The sequence below is a fragment of the Leuresthes tenuis genome, unplaced genomic scaffold, assembly GCF_036924035.1.
Source record: "Leuresthes tenuis unplaced genomic scaffold, fLeuTen1.0.hap1 SCAF_15, whole genome shotgun sequence".
NCBI lineage: Eukaryota > Metazoa > Chordata > Actinopteri > Atheriniformes > Atherinopsidae > Leuresthes > Leuresthes tenuis.
Genome location: NW_027325369.1, coordinates 31510766 through 31529838, shown reverse-complemented (window position 1 = coordinate 31529838; position 19073 = coordinate 31510766). Strand labels below are relative to the sequence as shown.

The window sequence follows — 19073 nt, the reverse complement described above, 5'->3', positions numbered from 1 at the left end:
TACTAGCACACATTTCCAGTTTAAAGTGTCACATGTTGCAGTTTGAAGACAATAAATCATCCTTCATAACTCTTTTCTCTGTTAGGGAGGAGATCGGATGATTTAAAGGGGAACTCCGGTATTTTTAAACCTTATTTCTGGCATGAAATACGTTCATCTGCTCACGGAGAACAGTTTGGTGAAAGTCGGCGTCCTTCAGAAGATATTTAGATAACTGGAGATCCATATAACGGAGTGAACGGGGCTTAGAGGATGCAGCCTCTAAATAAGGCATTATCTGTCTTTATTTCACCAATACTTTAAGAAGAATGAATGAATGAACGTGTGCTATAGCTCTGTTAGCTCATAGCTGCTGTTATGTGGCTACTTGCAGCTATAGGAGAGCTAACGGAGGGATTTCTACACAGGCACTCTACTGGGACCACTTCATCCACACGCCCCCCTGCAGCACAGTTTATTCACTCCGGTAAGAACGTCCATCTTACTCAAAGTCGCCGTTCATATTGTCAAAATCTGATAAATATTCTGCCATGTTGCACAAAACTATCAGCAGCAAACTCTGTGTGAAGTTAGCCGACTGTCACAGAGCACGGAGTGAATAAACTGTGCTGCAGGGGGGCGTAGATGCAAAAATACGGGAGTTCCCCTTTAAGGCTTCAGAACCTGAACTCACATTCTCAGAAGGTGTCTCCGTTAATCGTCAGAAACCAGGACACGCTGTTTAGAGCCAAAGGAAACGCTACTGTTGTTTTCCTTTGTGTTTCCTCTTAGCCACGATACAAAGTAAATGCCTTGAGTTTATTACAGGAATCGACCACAGCTTCAGTCTCTTCTGATTTACAGCCTGCACAGAGCAGAGGGAGAAGTGATCATGATCCGTTGAGCCCCTCTGGGGCTGAGATGCAGCAGTTAATGCCTTTGGTTTCCAGCCCTGCTCCACACTGTTTTGCTTTACAGTCTCTTGACATTTTTGTGGGCTTTTTATGGCGTCTTTGTGGCCTGTGTATACCGTGTATGGCTGTACATGTGCAGGGCTCACACACACAGAGTTGTTTTTATTACAGTGGTGTTGCATCCCGCAGTGTAGGGAGGGGGGGGGGGGGGGGCAAAGAGCACAAAAATGTTTTAAAAATGTTACATTCTCTGGTGTTATGGATCTTAACTCCAGCTGTCCTGCAGATTCTAGATGTTTTCCTGCTTCAACACCCCTGACTCAGATTGTTAAACTCTGCACAAACCAGCTGATGAGGCTTCGATCTGAATCAGGTGTGTTGAAGCGGGGAAACATTCACAACCTGCAGGACGGCGGCCCTCGAGGACCGGAGTTTGAGATTCCGGCCGTGAAGCCTCCCAGACACGAGATAACTTTAAAAAAGCTTGAAAAATATCTTTAACAGACGAACTCCTGACTCACATCTAAAGGCAGCATCACTGAGTTTTAAGTCACAGGCTGAAGACCTTACAGGGTCACTATTTGTAAGACCACAACAGATTATTTCCCATCATGCACCTGGTGGAAACCCTTGACAATGATGAGGTCGACTGATCAGCAGTTTCATTTAAATGCAGAGACATTCGTGCTGTTTCTATAAAGCAGTTCGTTTCTACTCCTTTTGTTCGGTCCAACTAAACCGTACGTTTTTTTTTTGTTTGTTTGTTTTTTAGCCTCATCGCCATGGTTACTCTCAGCCACAGCTTCCTGTTTGGAAGTGACAACAGCGCAGGTGTTGGTTGAAAACGCAGAACGAGTCACTCAGTGTCAAAATTAGCATAAAACAAGACTAAACACTTCCAGTGAAATTAAACGTGTTGATTTTGTCGTAACGGAGATGTGAGAAATACCGCCTTAAAACAGCTGGATGGAGCTCTGTGACCACCAAACGATCACGGGAGCCATCAGGTCAGCTTAAGACCTCCAATGTTTTCTGTTTCTTTAAATGAGTCATTTCTTTAGCTCTTGGGTTCTTTAGAAAGTGGGTTGATTGGATTTTTTTGGACAAAACCATGACAGACTTGCTGTTTGTTAGCATTAATGTTGTATAATAAGCCCTGTCTGTGAGACATAGTTAGGCTTTATATATGTGATATTGTATTGCTGTATTTTCACCTTTTAAATGTGTCGAGGATTAGACAGAAAACTGACACGTGATGTTTTTCTTTAGAAAAAGGAGGCTGCCAAGGAAAAATATCCAAGTATAAGTTGAAAGGTTTCCAGCTTCTCTACAGTCTTGGATCATCAGATGATGATTGCTTATAATTCAGAACACAGTAATCTGGTCTGCAGCCAGGAGAGGAAGTGAAGTAAAAGCCTCTGTCCATCCATAACGGCACACTGGTTGAAAGTGCTGGAGGTTCATTATTTTCCTCCCTGTAGTCCGGCTTTGATGGCTGTGGTTTTCTCTCCCAGCAGGCTGTCGTGGATCAACGTCAACAATGCGGCGGCCTCAAGCCAGCGCTGACATCGGGTCACGCTTTTCTCCAAAACAGAAAAATATTAGAAATGCAGAAATAGGTGGATTGTTTCCACGACTGACAACTGAAGGACGGTAATTTCATTCATTTAAATCAAGCTCGAAGGCGCCTGTAAATTTCTCTGTCGACACCCGCCGCTGCTGCCTGTGTTTGTCTGCGAGTGTGAGGAGTTTTCTCCCCGGGACATATGTATTATACATGAGGAGAAATGTGCCAGAGCTGCAGAATCAAGGAGTGCATGTGCCGCCGTCGCTCCGCTCTGCATAACAAAACAAAACAAAGCAAGCAGAAAGAAGGGAATGATCTGAGGTTTGTGTGGATCTCTGCTCGGCTGTCAGCACCCCGGTGTGACCACTAGATGAGGATAGTGTCATGTAGCAGCACAGCTCAGTGCTTTTTACTAGTTTTTCCCATTAATGTGGCCAACTGTGCCCCAATCATTGGATTCAGTTGTTTGTTTGTGGGCAGGCAGCATAAGATCCATCCAACAGAATGAGAAGGAAGCCTGTGACTAATATAATAACGTGTATTTTAAAAGGAAATGGGAATCTTACGTTGTTACTTAGTGTTGGAGGTGCAGATGGAGATTAAACATTGATTATGTCACAAGGTGAGGCAACTTCGACTTGGTGGCACATAACTGGGCTACAAAGTTCTCAGCATGTGGATAAACCCCAGCTTTTCCACGGTAGAAATGGACAGCATATCGTGTAGACTGTATCCGTAAGCTCTTTCCAGCTGGTCCAAGGGCTGGCCGATAAATCGATTTTAATCGATTACTTAAAATCTGCTGTTTATGACGATTTGTTTTTTCCCTTTAATAAATACAGCCCACGCTCCCTTTGGGCTTCCATAGGTCAGAGTGGGCTCAGCCTTCCCCACCCCAGATTCCACAGAGACACAAAAAAACAAAATGGCCTTTGCCTTCAGGCGTTCCCCAAGGCTCTGTTCTGGGCCTACTGCTTTTTACCCCATGCTTGCTTCCTTTGGGTCATGTTATGAGCACATTTAAAGGTGTATCCTACCATTGTTACTCAGATGCTATCCATTTATCTGCTAACATACTTCTGAACTGCATAAAGTCCATAAAAGACCGGATGGCAGACACCTTTCTTCAGCTAAACACATGTAAAACAGAGCTGCTTATTTCTGTTTTTGGTGGTTTTGGCCCAGAACGAGCCTGGATTTTCTGTCTCAGCCTACTGTGCATAATCTTGGTGCTTTTATGATCCAGGATCTGAGCCTCGATCAGCACATAAACTGCATATTTCCTTCATGTTTTATCACCTTAGGAATAAACGTACATCCGGTCTGTTGGGATGGAAATGATTGTCCCTGCTTTTATCTCACCCCGTCCCGATTATGGTCCAGAACCTTCCAGAAGCTCTCGTATTACACCAGTTCTAGTTTCTTTACATGGGCTCAGGGTCAGGTTCAGAATCCAGTTCAAAGTTCTCGCTCTTCCATTGAGAGCCTTGCATGGTCAGGTCCCTTCATCTGCTGCAGCCGGATCAGAACCACAGGACTCCTCTGAGCTCCTCTGATTTGTTGGTTGTTCCTCCATTCAGGTCAGGTTCTTGCTCCATAATTCACAAAAATGCTACAGCGATGGTGACCATATTTGTAAATGGTTGCCAGGTGGTGTAAAAGGCCCCAGCTGACCCTCTGACCTCTGTAACCCCCCCCCCCGACCGTATGTTTTTACTTCAAAGGAACGAGCCTCCTGGCCAAAGGTGGACCAAAGACAATCGTGCCGATGTTGCTCCCTCTGAGGAGGGTACACTGGGACCACCCTGACGAGTAAAATCAAAGGCAAAGATGGACTTGGATTCCCATCCAAAGCATCTGCAGCAGTGTGGAGCCTGTCTCCATCGATCACCATGGGATCTAGATCTGTTTTCTATCCTCAGACCAGTGAAGATGATGTCTGAAGCACACCGAGCCAGAATGTATCTCCGATCCTTTCTCCGAAATCTGTTTCTCATTTATGGTTTAGAGCCTCCAAGCCAGTTGCTTGATGTGGATTGAGCGGTGTGTAATTTTGGCTAATAATTCATCATAATATCCCTTTTATTGCCAAACTACACTGGACAAAACACAAAAAAAGCAGAAAACCTCAATCTGGGGATCCACAAAGCTCTACAAGTTAATAATTCAGTCTGCACTGAGCTCTGATCAAAGGGATTGATTTTCTTTTTGGTTGAGGTTATCAATCAGATTTTTGTGTCAGTATAACCTTTATGATGTGGAACGGTTAAAATCCCAGCATTTATCAACATTGTCAGACTTTAAGGATGATTGTTGAATAACTGATTTTCTGTCATTTAAGGCTGAAAATCTGACATTTATTTAAAGAACTGGAGAAACCAGCTGAGTCACAGCTCTGTTGAATCATAAATTACTTTGCCTCTCATTAAGGTAGACACACACATGTGTTTCTCTTCCAGATGTCTCTAAAATCAAAGCTCAAAATACATCCATTTATTTTCCCCCAGCTTCAGGGTCATCTCATATCCAGGATCTGACCGGGGGCAACATTCATCAAAATTCCCAAACACTTATTTGGTTATTAAGCATAAGCAAGCAATGCTGTTGTTTCAGAAACACGGACAGCGCTGGTTACTGTGAAATGAATCAAACTGTAATCCCTGCCCCTGTGGGGAGATCAGCAGCTACTTAAACCCCTTGCCTCAGAGTTTCCAAACAGGAAGTGACGTCTGTGACAGAACCGTGAAATTATATCAGTTTGAACTGAAGTCAAGATGCTGTCAGAGAGGTTTAACCGACAAGGCTTCAACAGGACGTTGGTGGAGGGTTAGCTTCTGCATGTTCGTACGTTAGCTAAGGACAGGCTGTCGTGCTGCTGTGGAGAGTTCAGGTGTGTTTACCTGCATTACCTGTCATCCACACCTGCACACCTGCTGTGTGATTTAATGCAGTAACACAGACATAATGAACCCCCAGTCACACCAGAAACACTCCAGCTCTATATATAAATACAGATAGTTACTGTATTGATCCCAGAGGGAAACAGTTTAGCAGCGTAGCTGTAAGTTAGCAGTTAGCTGTAAGTTAGCATGTAGCTGTAAGTTAGCAGTTAGCTGTAAGTTGGCAGTTAGCTGTAAGTTAGCAGTTAGCTGTAAGTTAGCAGTTAGCTGTAAGTTAGCAGTTAGCTCCAAAATGCTGCAGCCAGAGTTCTGATGAGAACTAACAGGAGAGATCATGTTTCTCCAGTTTTATCTTCTCTTCATTGGCTCCCTGTTAAATTCAGAATAGAATTTAAGATTCTTCTTCTCACATATAAAGTTCTTAATGACCGAGCTCCATCATATCTTAAAGATTTAATTGTAAGATATTTTCCTAACAGAGCACTTCGCTCCCAAACTGCAGGTTTACTTGTTGTTCCCAGAGTTTCTAAAAGTAGAATGGGAGGTAGAGCCTTCAGTTATCAGGCCCCTCTCTTGTGGAATAAGCTGCCAGTAAATGTCCGGGAAGCAGACACCCTTTCCACTTTTAAGATTAAGCTTTATCGAAAAGAAAAGTTTTAAGCCTATAGTTAGGGATGGCTCAGGTAATCCTGAAACATCCCATAGTTAAGCTGCTATAGGCTTAGACTGCTGGGGGACCTCATCTGTCACACCTTTCCTCACTTTGCTCTCTTTTTCCCCTTGTTTAATTTCAAAATTGATTTTATGTACATGTGACATTATTGTGGTTATTAACCTATGTTTCCCTTTTCCAACAGATATCCTTTGAATGGCGTTATGGTGTTTTTCCCCCCTCTTTTCCCTCTTTTCTGTTTTCTCAAACCCCAGCTGGTCGAGGCGGATGGCCACCCTTCCTGAGTCTGGTTCTGCCAGAGGTTTCTTCCTGTTAAAAGGGAGTCGTTCCTTTCCACAGTTGCCACAGGCACGCTCAGGACGGGAGATTGGACTGAAGACACATTTCGGTGCAATCTGTTGGTTTCCTTAGCTAGGATATTAATTTTTTGAATTAGCTCTATATGAATTAATTGGATTATGATTACAATGAATTGAATTCCAATTGGCTTGAATTGGACTTTATTACTTAAGTGCCTTGAGATGACAATTGTTGTAATCTGGCGCTATATAAATAAAATTGAATTGAATTGAATTGAATTGAATTAGCTGTAAGTTAGCAGTTAGCTGTAAGTTAGCAGTAGATGCTAGCAAACAATGCTTTCTCATCAGCAGTGGTAATAATAATGAAAATCTTTTAAAAAGTAGCAGCAATAACTACGGGACTCTGGACTTGCTGGAAAGATTATGTCTCGGCTGGCTTTGGGACCTCGGTGTCCACAAATTTCCTTCGGGATCAATAAAGTATCAGTCTATCTCTAGAGGTTAGATCTAGATTTGGCTGGGAAGAGTGAGGTCTGGGATCTCTGCTTGGACTGTTGCTGCAATGACCCGGTTCTGGATAAGTGTCAGGAAATGAATGGATGGGACAGCAACCCAACCTTTTTTAAATTCAGGTTGCACAAGGCGCACTTCCTCTTCCTTATAGTTTCGGAAAGGACCAGAAAGTGCAGCTGCTCTAATTTCTCACCTCAGATATTTATACCACAGTTTGACAGTCAAGTTTCACAAAAACTGTTTCCCCACTTTAAGAAATACAAGAAAGCAAAACAAGCTAGTAGAGAGGGGATGACACTGTGTGAAGCGAGGGTGGGTTTGACGAGAGGAGGTATGGTAACCATCCCAATTAGAGGGCTGGAGAAAAGAGTAGTGCTTTTACACAGCAGCTTCCATCAGATCAACCGCCCCCGGCTCAGCGGGGGAAGAGCAGCTCAAAATGGATTTGCTCCTTTTATCAAGCCCTCCGTGACACTGAGTTAAGACTCCTTTTGCCTCCATCCTGCCGCTGATCCGTGCCACTTTGAGCTGGTGTCTCACTTACATTATTAGGAGTGAAAGTTTCAAGAACTTAGGTAAAAAGCTGGAACAATGATTGGGGGGGTGAATTATGTCATCACGGTATTGGCTTTTTCCAAAAGTTAGGAGACGGCATAAGAACTTATTCTCTTCCTTATCCTTTGTTTTCTTTGTGGTTTTTGCAAGAAGCTGGGTTTAAAGCGCTCCTCACCAGCGTCCCTGTGGGAGTAGTTGCATCGGCTGCTCAGTTTTTATGAACCGAAATTTTACAAGAGAGAAAGATTTGAGAAAAACAGCCAACGACGTTATTCGAGGTGTTGAATAGAGTGTTATTCTTTGCCTTCCAGCATCTAGAAAGGTGAGAGGCTTGAAACTGCGGCAGTACTTCTTCAACAATGTATATCTGATGTTTTATTTAGGTTGTGCACTGACAGAGCTTTTTATTATCAGGAGGACAGCAGCATGAGATCCATTCGACAGAATGAGAAGAAAGCCTGTGATAAATGGAATTATCTAAGTATTTTAACAGAAAACAAGACTCAGATATTATTTAGATACAGATTAAAAGCCTCAGTTAGTATAATCTAGGATTAGTGTTTCCTAGAATGTTGGTTAAAATCTGTAAATTCATCATAACAAACAATCAGACAGTTAAATTGTGCAGAATGAATTGATTGTTAAGGATAAAGTAAAGGGTTAGAAATGCCAACAAGCTACTTTAAGCCAAATAGATTCACATGTGAGGCTCGGACAGTGGAGAGGTGGTTCTGGGGCATCTTCAGCCTGGTTCTCTTCTTATTTATCTGTCAGATACTCTGTTACTGTTGGAAAATATGTCGTCTGTACCGTCTCGATCACATGGGGTACCTCAGGACTCCGTTCCAGCGTTGAACTGGACCAAGTTGTTAAAACAGTGGGATGAAAAGTGTTTGCTGCACATTCACAGTCTTTAGCTAACTCTGCTGGAACATTAGCCTGAGATATAGTTTATCCACTGGGCTCTTATATCCTCTGAGGCTGTTGCTGGATGGAAGATGCATGCTCCTCAGTGCAGCTGACAGCAGAACATTTCCACCAGAAGCTGGCTTCATCTGTCCAGCAGGGTGGATGTGAGGGGGCGGGGCTTAGCAGAGGAGGTGGAGCTAACTCCGCTGGAACATTAGCCTCAGATATAGTTTATCCACTGAGCTCTTATATACTCTGAGGCTGCTGCTGGATGGAAGATGCATGCTCCTCAGTGCAGCTGACAGCAGAACATTTCCACCAGAAGCTGGCTTCATCCGCCCAGCAGGGTGGATGTGAGTGGGCGGGGCTTAGCAGAGGAGGCGGAGCCAACTGAGGCTCTGACAAGTTGGATAAATTGGAAAGATTTTTTCCTTTTTATGTTACTGTATTTGTTAATCTTGACAAGAATACCGAACACCACCTGCCTCATCCTCTAACTCCACCCGCTGCTACAGGTTTGTGGGGTCAGTAAAGGGTTCATAGTAATCTGTCTGTATATTATTGTGGTTATTTTCTTCCAGTCAACTGCATCCAGAGGATGAGAAGAACGCCGCCGCTGGATGAGCTTCAGCCCCCTCCGTACCAGGATGAGAACGGCTCTCCGAGGATGTCCTGCACCCTGTCCGATCTGGGCGACGCCAAGTGCGACATGTCCTACACCAGCGGCAGTCCCCACCTCTCCTTTGGCAAGTGTCCCAGCGAGTGCAGCGACGGCCATGAAACCGAGAGTTACCTCAACAAGGGCTACGAGGAAGATGTACCCAGTGACAGCACAGCTGTCCTCAGCCCAGAGGTACATACCAGCAATATAATCTATGATAAAAGAGGTTTTTATCGTGCATTGAGCCTCTCGTTGGTTTCTTTAGGGCATGTCGGCCCGTGGATCAGCTGCACGGCTCCTTAAAGGCTACGAACCAGATCCCGTTGCAAAATACGGTACCCTGGACATTGTGTTTGACTACGACTCAGAGGAGCAGCAGCTGTCTGTGACCATCATGGCGGTGACGGACCTTCCCTCAGTCAAACGCACCGGGAACATCTCCTGGCAGGTCCACCTGGTGCTGCTGCCCACCAAGAAGCAGAGGGCGAAGACGGGCATCCAGCGAGGCCCGTGCCCCATCTTCACGGAGACCTTTCGCTTTAGCCACGTTGAGTCGGAGATGATCAGCAACTACGCCATCCGCTTCCGTCTTTACAGTATGCGACGGATGAAGAAGGAGAAGGTGTTCGGAGAAAAGGTGTTCTACCTCACCAAGCTCAACCTCCAGGGCAAAATGTCTGTGCCGGTCATATTAGACCCGTGCTGCTCGCTCCCGGTAAGGCCGATCAGAGCAGGTGCTGCCTTTCAAGCACTCCTCCAACACCTCAATAATTACTCCTGATTGATCTTTCCTCTGATTGGAGAACATTTTCAGAATGTTCTGCAGAGCTTCAGACGATATGGAAATATATCTCTATTCATATTTCAGTCATTTGAGCAGAAGTCTAAATCTTAAAGGGCTAAAAGCTAAGGGTGTATTACTGATCTGTCATACATTAGCTTCCTTGACACAGAAATGAATCTTTTTGAAGATATTATGCGTGTTTTTCACCTCTGCTGCGCTGTGATTCTCTCGACTTGTTGAAAGGTGTTGTGTTGAGATGAGGTGTGATAAAACCCAGCATTTAAGATAGTTTCCACCTGAAAAAAAGCTAAACACAGTAACAGCTGTGCAGCTGTGAAGTCAGCAGCTCCTCTGCAGATGCATTATTTAATCGATAGTGTGGTGGGGTTTGGAACTAAGGATGGCCTGGAGACACCTGGCAGGGGTTGGCATCATGGACCTGTTGGATAAACAGTTATGTGCAGGCATTTGCCACCATTTAATTCTTCTATTCACCAAATTCAGACCTACAGCTCTTCAGTTAGCAGAGTTCTGATTTTCAGGTCCTTAAATGTAATTGGACCAATTACTTTGACCATAAATAGGATGTTAGCTTTCAATATTTAGCTTTGAACCCAAGAAAAACATTATTTAAGTTGTTTAATTTTCGGTTCTTTAGTGTTCAGGAAGTCAGTAACTTCTGTCCTGTCCTCTCAACCCCCAGCTGGTCGAACCAGAACCAGGATCTGGTTCTGATGGAGGTTTCTTCCCGTTTAAAGGGAGTTTTTTCCTCCCAGCTCAGGTCGCCTCAGGACAGGAGATTGGATCAGAGAGAAGTTTTGATGCAATCTGTTCTTTTTTTAAACTGGTTTTGTATGAATTGGACTAATTTGGAGTTGAATTAATTTAACTTGATTGGATTACAGTGAATTGGACTGTATCTTTGAAGTGATTTGAGATGACTAGATGACTGTTGTGATTTGGCGCTTCATAGATAAACTTTAATTGAATTGAGCGATTAGGTGATTCATCCAATTCTCTTCCTGCAAAAAACTCTTGAATTGCTTTCACAATTCAGTTGAATTCAATTCAATTAAGTTTTTATTTATTTATGTAGCACCAAAGTACAACAAATGTCATCTCAAGGCACTTAAATAATATAGTCCAATTCAAGCCAAATGGAGTTCAATTCATTGTAATCATAATCCAATGGAATCCTTTCCATCCATCGATCCATTAATCCATCATCAATCCATCCATTAATCCATCAATCCATTAATCCATCCATCCATCCATTAATCCATCCATCCATCCATCCATTAATCCATCAATCCATCCATTAATCCATCCATCCATTAATTAATCCATTAATCCATCCATCCATTAATTAATCCATTAATCCATCCATCCATCCATCCATCCATCTGCCGCTTATCCGGGGGTCGTGGGGGCAGCAGCAGCTTTAACAGAGAAACCCAGACGTCCCTGTCCCAGGCCACTTCCTCCAGCTCTTCCTCCAGCTCTTCATCCAGCTCTTCCGGGGGGACCCCGAGGCGTTCCCAGGCCAGCCGAGAGACATAGTCTCTCCAACGTGTCCTGGGTCTTCCCCGGGTCTCCTCCCAGTGGGACGGGCCCAGAACACCTCCCCAGGGAGGCGTCCAGGGGGCATCCTAACCAGATGCACCTCATCTGACTCCTCTCGATGTGGAGGAGCAGCGGTTCTACTCCGAGCCCCTCCCGGATGACTGAGCTTCTCACCCTATCTCTAAGGGAGGCCCAGACACCCTGTGGAGGAAACCCATTTCGGCCGCTTGTATCTCGTTCTTTCGGTCCCTCCCCACAGCTCGGGACCATCGGTGAGGGTAGGAACATAGACTGACTGGTAAATCACCTTCTGGCTCAGCTCAGCAGCACTGCAGACGCTGCACCGATCAATCTCCATTCGTCCCTCACTGTGAACAAGACCCCGAGATACTTGAACTCCTCCACTTGGGGAAGGATCTCATTCCCGACCCAGAGAGGGCATTTCATTCATATAGAACTAATTCAAAAACAGTTTCCTGGCTAAGGAACCAGAACCAAAACTTCTCTTCAGCCCAGTCTCCCGTTTAGACACCCTAATATTTCACCTTTAACTCAAGGCAGATTTGAGCTTTTTTTAGCCGGTGAGCTACAGATGATCACATTATATATCACTGCTTATGTTATAAATGCTGTTGGAGACCAAAATAACAGCTGATTCCTGAACCTTAATTAATTCTTATTCTGGGTTTAGCAGAAGCTGTTAAGAGCATCGTGATAAGAAGTGATGCTGATGAATATTTGATGTCACACGATTAATTATTGATTCCACGCTGGAGAAGTCTGAATGTCTGCTAACGTTTCCAGGGCGGCGAGTCGCAGGTCAGCCTCTCGGATATGACATGCAGCGAGAGCGCCTCGTCATTCCAGTCCGTCAGCCAGACCTGCACACCGGAGATCCTCGTGGGCCTGGTGTACAACGCCACGACCGGCCGTCTCTCGGTGGAGGTCATCAAAGGCATCCATTTCAAAAACCTGGCGGCCAACAAGCCACCCAGTAAGTACCCTCAAAGGTTTCCTCGTGTAGTCAGAAGCAGACGAGTTGAAGAAAAGTCAGTTAAAAAGCAGAAAGTTTGTGTTCAGTTCTGAGTTAGATCCCTGGTTCTGCTCATTTACCTTCCAACTAAAACACACATGTTGTTGAACTCTGTGCAGCGTTGCTGGCCTTCTGACCCTGTTTCTCTTTCCTTGCATCTTCTGTTGTGTCTGCACCTGAATTTCTCTGACCCTACTGCCTTTTTGACATCCTGGTCCGTTGTTTTTCTTACTGCTGTCCAACCCTTGTTGTCAGATGGGCTGTTCTGTTGTCTAAAACACTTGATAGGCGGACAGGTTTATATTATCAGAGGTGAGTCTCTGTTCCTGAGGTACTCTGTGTGGAATTCTGAACCTTTTTACACATCTTCATGGATGCAGTTAGATTTAAATCTTTAGTTTTCACTGAATCAGCTTCTATAATGAAGATATTATTGGTAAAATGGGAAAAGAAATGAAGACATAAACCACCATCACCCCTGCTAAAAGTCTGAGACACGTTCAGATTGAACTGCGATTTAACTCTGATTTAATAATATTTCACTTAATAACAAATAATTCAACATTTTGTGAAATTAGGTGATATTTGTTCTAAATCTTTTGGTGATTATAAAGTCAGAAAATATATAAAAGATATAAAAACTGTTCTCTATAAAAACTAATTATATAATTTTGTGCCATATTTTCAGTTCTCATGTTGGTTATATATAAATTATTATCCTAATTATATAAAATACTGAGTAAAGAAATGTTGAGTTATCCCTCATTTCTTTGTATGTTGCAGTAATTTATTAAAACATGGATATAAATCCAGAATCTGAGGCAGAAACAGAGTTTTTTATCAGTTCTCAGCAGCTTTAAAGTGAACATCTGGTCTGAGCTCCTTTATTCTCCAACACAGCCTGAACCCTCTGAGACAAGCTTTCTGTCATTTCTTTAAGGAGTCTTCAGGAATAGTTCTCCAGGCTTCTTGAAGGACATCCCAAAGCTCTTCTTTGGATGTGGGCTGCCTTTTGTTCCGTTCTCTGTCAGATGATCCCACACTGCTTCAATAATGTTGAGGTCCAGGCTCTGGGGAGGATTCATCCCTCCATAAGACCTGTTGCCACTGATTTTCAGTCCACTTCTTGTGTCATTTGGCACAGCTCAGCCTTTTCTCCCTGTTTCCCTTCCTTAAGAACGGCTTCTTGACAGCCACCCTTCCATGGAGACCATTTCTGATGAGGCTTGGGCCAACAGTAGATGGATCAGCTGAAGGTCCAGATGCATCTCTCAGGTCCTGTCAGGTCACAGCTGGATTTTTTCCTCTTTCTTAAGGACATCACTTTCAGATCCTGTTCATCTGCTGTAGATAGTTTTTTAGGCCTGACACTTCTTCTTTTGTCCTCCACTTGTCCAGTTTCCTCAAATGTTTTAAGGACACACTGCACACCATGCTGAGATATGCCAAGTTTTCAGCTAATAGCTCTTTGGGAATCACCTTGTTGCTGCAGAAATCCTATTTTCTGTCTGTCAAACTGTGTTTTCTTTGCTGTTTTTCATAGATGCAACTAAAGAAATGGGAACAAATGATGTGTCTTTGTGACAAAGTGCCTAAAGATCCAGTTTAAAATGGCTTCTTTGCTAAGTTGTCTGTTCTGTGTCGACACAACACTGGTTCATCCCTTGAGTTAGGAGCCTTTTTTCTGCCTGAATGCTTCATAGCTCAGAGTTAAGTGGCTGAACAAAGAAAAAACACTGAAAATGCTCAGGTTCAAGGACTGAAAATGAGTGAAAAAGCAGAAAAAAATCCAAAGGAAAAACTCTGAAAGAGCTTCAGAAAGATGCAGAACTATTGATCATGACCACTTTAAAAGATCACAGGAACTATATCTTCAGCTTTCTAACTGAAAGTTTAAGTTGTGTATCTATGATTGAGGATATATAGTTGTCTTCATTTTAATACCTACTGTATTTTGCAGTGTTGAGAGTAAATAGTTGATAAAAAGGTTCCAACTAAATGATGATGGAGCTGTATCAGCATCAACCTGATCTGCCACATATTAAATGTACCAGTTATGTTCGGATGAAGAAACTAAATCCTTCTTGTGAAAATAACAAAGATAAGTACATGAAAAGATGACCTAATGGGTGCTGGTGGGTTTGAAATATAGTCGATAGAAAGTCATTCTTCCCATTCATAGAAACCTAAAATGTTAATTCTGCAGCTAAACAGCACTTCAGAACACTCATCCATGAAGATGCCTGCCTGTAAACCTTATTTCTGCATTTTTGAACATGCATGCGGCCCTGTTACCTCGCCTCCTTTTATGTGTGTGTCGTCACCCACAAGCAACATTTTCCCACTGAATCGATTCAGTTTGCTTGGTGGCCGATGGCCAGCTGGCAAAGACTGTTGGCTTTCCTCAGACTGTACACTTTGGCATGCTTTGGGTGTAGTTTGATATTCTTCAGCTCTCACTGTCCATGTTTGTATTCACGAATAACAAGCTGCCAGATCCTGTTGTTCGTTGCATTTCAGAGCATCTTGTGCTCAGAAAATCGTCACATCTGGTAACACAGAAAAAAAAAACCTTTGTGCAAAATCCTCCCCGAGGCCTTGATTGACTTTGCACGTCTCGCAAAAGTGCAAGAAAAAAGCAAGACGTGGAGCACTTTCAAAGCCCCTTTTCCATCATTTCAAAACAGTAGCGAGCCGAGGAGTGGAGTCAATCATCAGCCGCAGCCCCTCTCATTCAGCAACAATAGCAAAGAGCCTCGCATCACCGCTACTGACCACTTAAGACATCCACAGCTCCACACAGCCCATTCAGCAGCAGTCAAAAAAGAAATCAAGGCTATTTTTTTCACTCTGCTTTTATGTCAAAGAGAGCAACTGAATGTGTGATTCAAGGCGGTGAGCTAGGCGTTGGAAGCAGCTGGCACTCGACAGCATGAAAGCCTCGGCAATTCATTCCTTCTACTCCCTCTTAGACAGGAACATAATGCACGGCATTATTACGGAGTGTGGTTGTAGACGAGGGGCGAAACACTCACGGAGAGCCATTGTGATTGCCAGGCTTCTCTCTTTTCCTTTCAGCTGGATTTAGGGCTTCGGTTTGTCACGATTTCAGCATGGAAATGAGTGAATGAGGAAATCGCTCCATAATGGCTGCGTTTTTCCTTTGGCTTTTGCCTCTTCGGGGTGAATTATGTTGTTTTGTGGGAACGTGCACTCATTTCCAATAAAAAAAATAAACGGGGAATCAGTTTGGAACTACAAGGAAAAGGCTCTATTCTCTGTTTGACTGCAAGAAAGCAGAGCCAGATCTGATCTTTTCCATGTAATCTGATTGATAAAGGCCATGAATCCTTGCTTGTTATGCATCCTTCACTTACTTTATGTGTTGGGAGGTTCTCATTCGGCTCATATTTTGGACAGAGCGTGATTCGGGACACTGCCCTGGGCTCTGAAAGTCTTTGCAGAAGTCGTGACGCTGACATTCAGTCAAAGTCAGGGGAAATAATAGCAGCTCCTCGAGGTATTTCCTGATGAATCAATTAATTTCAGTTCCAGCCTCTGTTTCAGAAGCAAGCCGATGCATCACTGTTTTTATCCTCATCATCATCTCCTACTTCAGGTTAGACGTACAGCAGTTGCATAGCAACCAGGCTAAAGTAACGCTCCCTGCATCCTTTGAGTTCCTGCTCTCTGTTGTTGTGAACGCTCACAGCTGCGCTTTGTGTTTGATCAGGAGAAAACCGCATCCTATGTGGTCACAATCTCACACATCCACCGCAGTGACATTATTTCAGGAGCAGGATGCTTTGTGGGGAAAATGGGTCACACTTTTCTGCAGCTGCGGCAGGTCGTGATGCTTCGATGCACATCTGGAAAGATGCACGGAGGATTTTGCACAGAGGACCCCTCCTTCAAGTCCAGCACCTAATTTATAATCTACTAGAAAATATCTTAATGTTTCTCTGAGCCCCCCCCCTCTGCTCCTCAGAGTAAAACTCTAAATCAAACGGTTCAGACGTGATTAAAGTCACATTCCAGACTTTAATTTAATTTAATACATCTCAGCTCCACCTTTTTGTCCACAGTCCCCTCATCTCAGGCTCATCGTGTTTGGGACAGAGCAACGGTGGGTACATTAAAGGGTTTAGTACTTTATGGCTGCTTGAAGTGGGCGACTGATGACATCACCAGGGCCATCAGCTGAAGGTCCAGATGCATCTCTCAGGTCCTGTCAGGTCACAGCTGGATTTTTTCCTCTTTCTTAAGGACATCACTTTCAGATCCTGTTCATCTGCTGGAGATAGTTTTTTAGGCCTGACACTTCTTCTTTTGTCCTCCACTTGTCCAGTTTCCTCAAATGTTTTAAGGACACACTGCACACCATGCTGAGATATGCCAAGTTTTCAGCTAATAGCTCTTTGGGAATCACCTTGTTGCTGCAGAAATCCTATTTTCTGTCTGTCAAACTGTGTTTTCTTTGCTGTTTTTCATAGATGCAACTAAAGAAATGGGAACAAATGATGTGTCTTTGTGACAGGCTGCTGGTAACAAAGTGCCAGAATATCTTCTCTCCAAGCCTCTTCTGCAGCCACCTTCAGCTCCTGCTAGTTCTGGGGGTGTGTCCCTTTTAAATGTCTTCTTCTGCATCTTGAAGGCATATTCAGCTGGATCTAAACCAGCTGACGGGCTCCTCCAACATGTTTCAGCTCTGAGAAACTCTGCTGCTGCTCAGCAGGATGTTTGGATCAGGATGAAGCTCCGTCCAATGAGTTTGGAGGCATTTACTGGAACTGGAGCAGGTCAGATGTTTCAGCTCAGAGTTCAGCTCCATCATCAGTGAGGATAAGTGAGCCAGAACCTGTGGCACCACTCATGCCCACTGAAGCAGGTTCTTCTTGGTCCGGTCTGTCCAGAACACCTTTTTCCAGAACTCTGCAGCTCCTTTAAGGACTTTTAGGCTAACTGTAACGTGTCCATCCTGTTTCTGTAGCTAAATAGCGGTTAGCATGTAGCAGTGGCTAACTAGCTGTTAGCATGTAGCAGTGGCTAACTAGCGGTTAGCATGTAGCAGTGTAGCCTCTGTGCTTCTGTTCATGAAGTCTTCTGAGGACAGTCGTCTCTGACAGAGACACACCTGCCTCCTGCAGGCTGGTTCTGATCTGTTGGACGGGCCTTTGAGGGTTTTTCTGTCTTCTTTGGCCTAACAGAGCATTCTTTCTTCTTCATGATCTTCCAGACAGCTGCTGTTGGTGATCCTAAGGTTTGCCTCATGTCTCTGATGGTTTTATTCTGGTTTTTCAGCCTCATAACAGCTTCTCTCCTCATGCTGAACAGACTGAAACACACCTGGAAGCCACCTGTCCCACACACCATGGAGCCCTGAAATGAGGGATGCTGTGCATGAAAAGTGTTGTAATTTCTACATTTAATTAAAATTAAACTTTAATCACGTCTGAATTTAGTTTTGGAAAGTATGTTTCTAATGTTTCCAGCACCACTTCCCCTGTCCCCTCTAATCAACCTGCTTCTTGTCCAGATACGTACGTTAAGCTGACTTTACTGAACTCCATGGGCCACGAGATGTCCAAGTGTAAGACGTCCATCTGCCGAGGGCAGCCCAACCCAACCTACAAAGAGACATTCATCTTCCAGGTGGCGCTTTTTCAGCTCTCTGACGTCACGCTCATCCTCTCCGTCTACAACAAGCGCAGCATGAAGCGCAAAGAGATGATCGGCTGGATTTCTCTGGGCCTCAACAGCTCGGGAGAGGATGAGCTCACCCACTGGACTCAGATGAAAGAGTCCAAAGGACAGCAGGTCTGCCACTGGCACAGTTTGCTGGAGTCCTAACGGTGATGGAGGTGGGAGAGCGTGGGGGGACAGCTGTTCAGCTCGTCACTTCTTTCATGGATCGCCTTGTGATGACTTTAAATTTCTGTACACCTCCAGCTCAAACAACACAAGTCAGGATTACCCTTGATTTCATTCGAAGTTTAAAATCAGACCTACGGAAATAGCTCCAAATTGAAAAGTAAGAGTCGTTTGGTGTTAAAGGCCGTCGGCGTCTTGCAGCCAACGATGGGTCCTTACACGAGGACGCCATTTTCTGTTGAGTTTAAAACCGTTTTAAGCGTCACGCAGAGGAAGCTCGTTTATTCTGGATCTCCTGAAATGAAAATCCTGGTTTAAATGTCGTGTTTACGAGCAGTTATAAGAACATCAACGATTTAACCAGCTTTCTAAAGACTGCAGCTTAAAACTGGTCAGAGATGAAGAGAAACTGCAAATATTGAAGAAATACTGAAGTTTAATCACATAATTTCCCTGTGGTGACATCACTGATGACATCACTGATGACATCACTGCACCTTGGATTGGCTTTTGAACACATTTCCACATGGTTTTCTTTTCTTTTTTTCCTTTTTGATCCTTTCCTGAATTCCTGAACAGATCTCAAACCAAGTCCTCATCACGACTGACACACTTGTTTCCAGCCAAATAGTTTTATTCAGTTTCTCTAAATTTCCCCCGGACATCTTCTATATTAACACTTCCTCTTAGCTGCGTCAGCTAATGGCCGTCGCTGATCTGGTGTTTAATTTCAGTCACTTTCTCATCAATTTACTCGTAAATCTTCTGAGTATAATTCAAATGACACAAAGAAACCAGATCAGATGTGTTATGTGGGCCTTTCAGCCTGTTTTATTCAGTTTGGCTTAT

General features: G+C 43.9%; 1 protein-coding gene across 4 annotated transcripts in view; it reads left to right on the top strand.

The window, feature by feature from the left end:
* The window catches only part of syt14a (synaptotagmin XIVa), a 31674-nt gene extending 13383 nt beyond the window's left edge, over nt 1-18291 (top strand). For 2 of the 4 annotated variants that reach the window (XM_072365898.1, XM_072365897.1), the window contains exons 4-8: nt 8894-9165; nt 9239-9688; nt 12125-12314; nt 12609-12665; nt 17890-18291. In XM_072365898.1, coding sequence (XP_072221999.1) covers nt 8894-9165; nt 9239-9688; nt 12125-12314; nt 12609-12665; nt 17890-18203 — 1283 coding nt within the window. In that variant the 3' untranslated portion in view covers nt 18204-18291. The remainder of the gene's footprint in view (nt 1-8893; nt 9166-9238; nt 9689-12124; nt 12315-12608; nt 12666-17889) is intronic. The other 2 variants (XM_072365900.1, XM_072365899.1) reach the window with 1 other exon arrangement.
* The last annotated feature ends 782 nt before the right edge of the window (nt 18292-19073 follow it).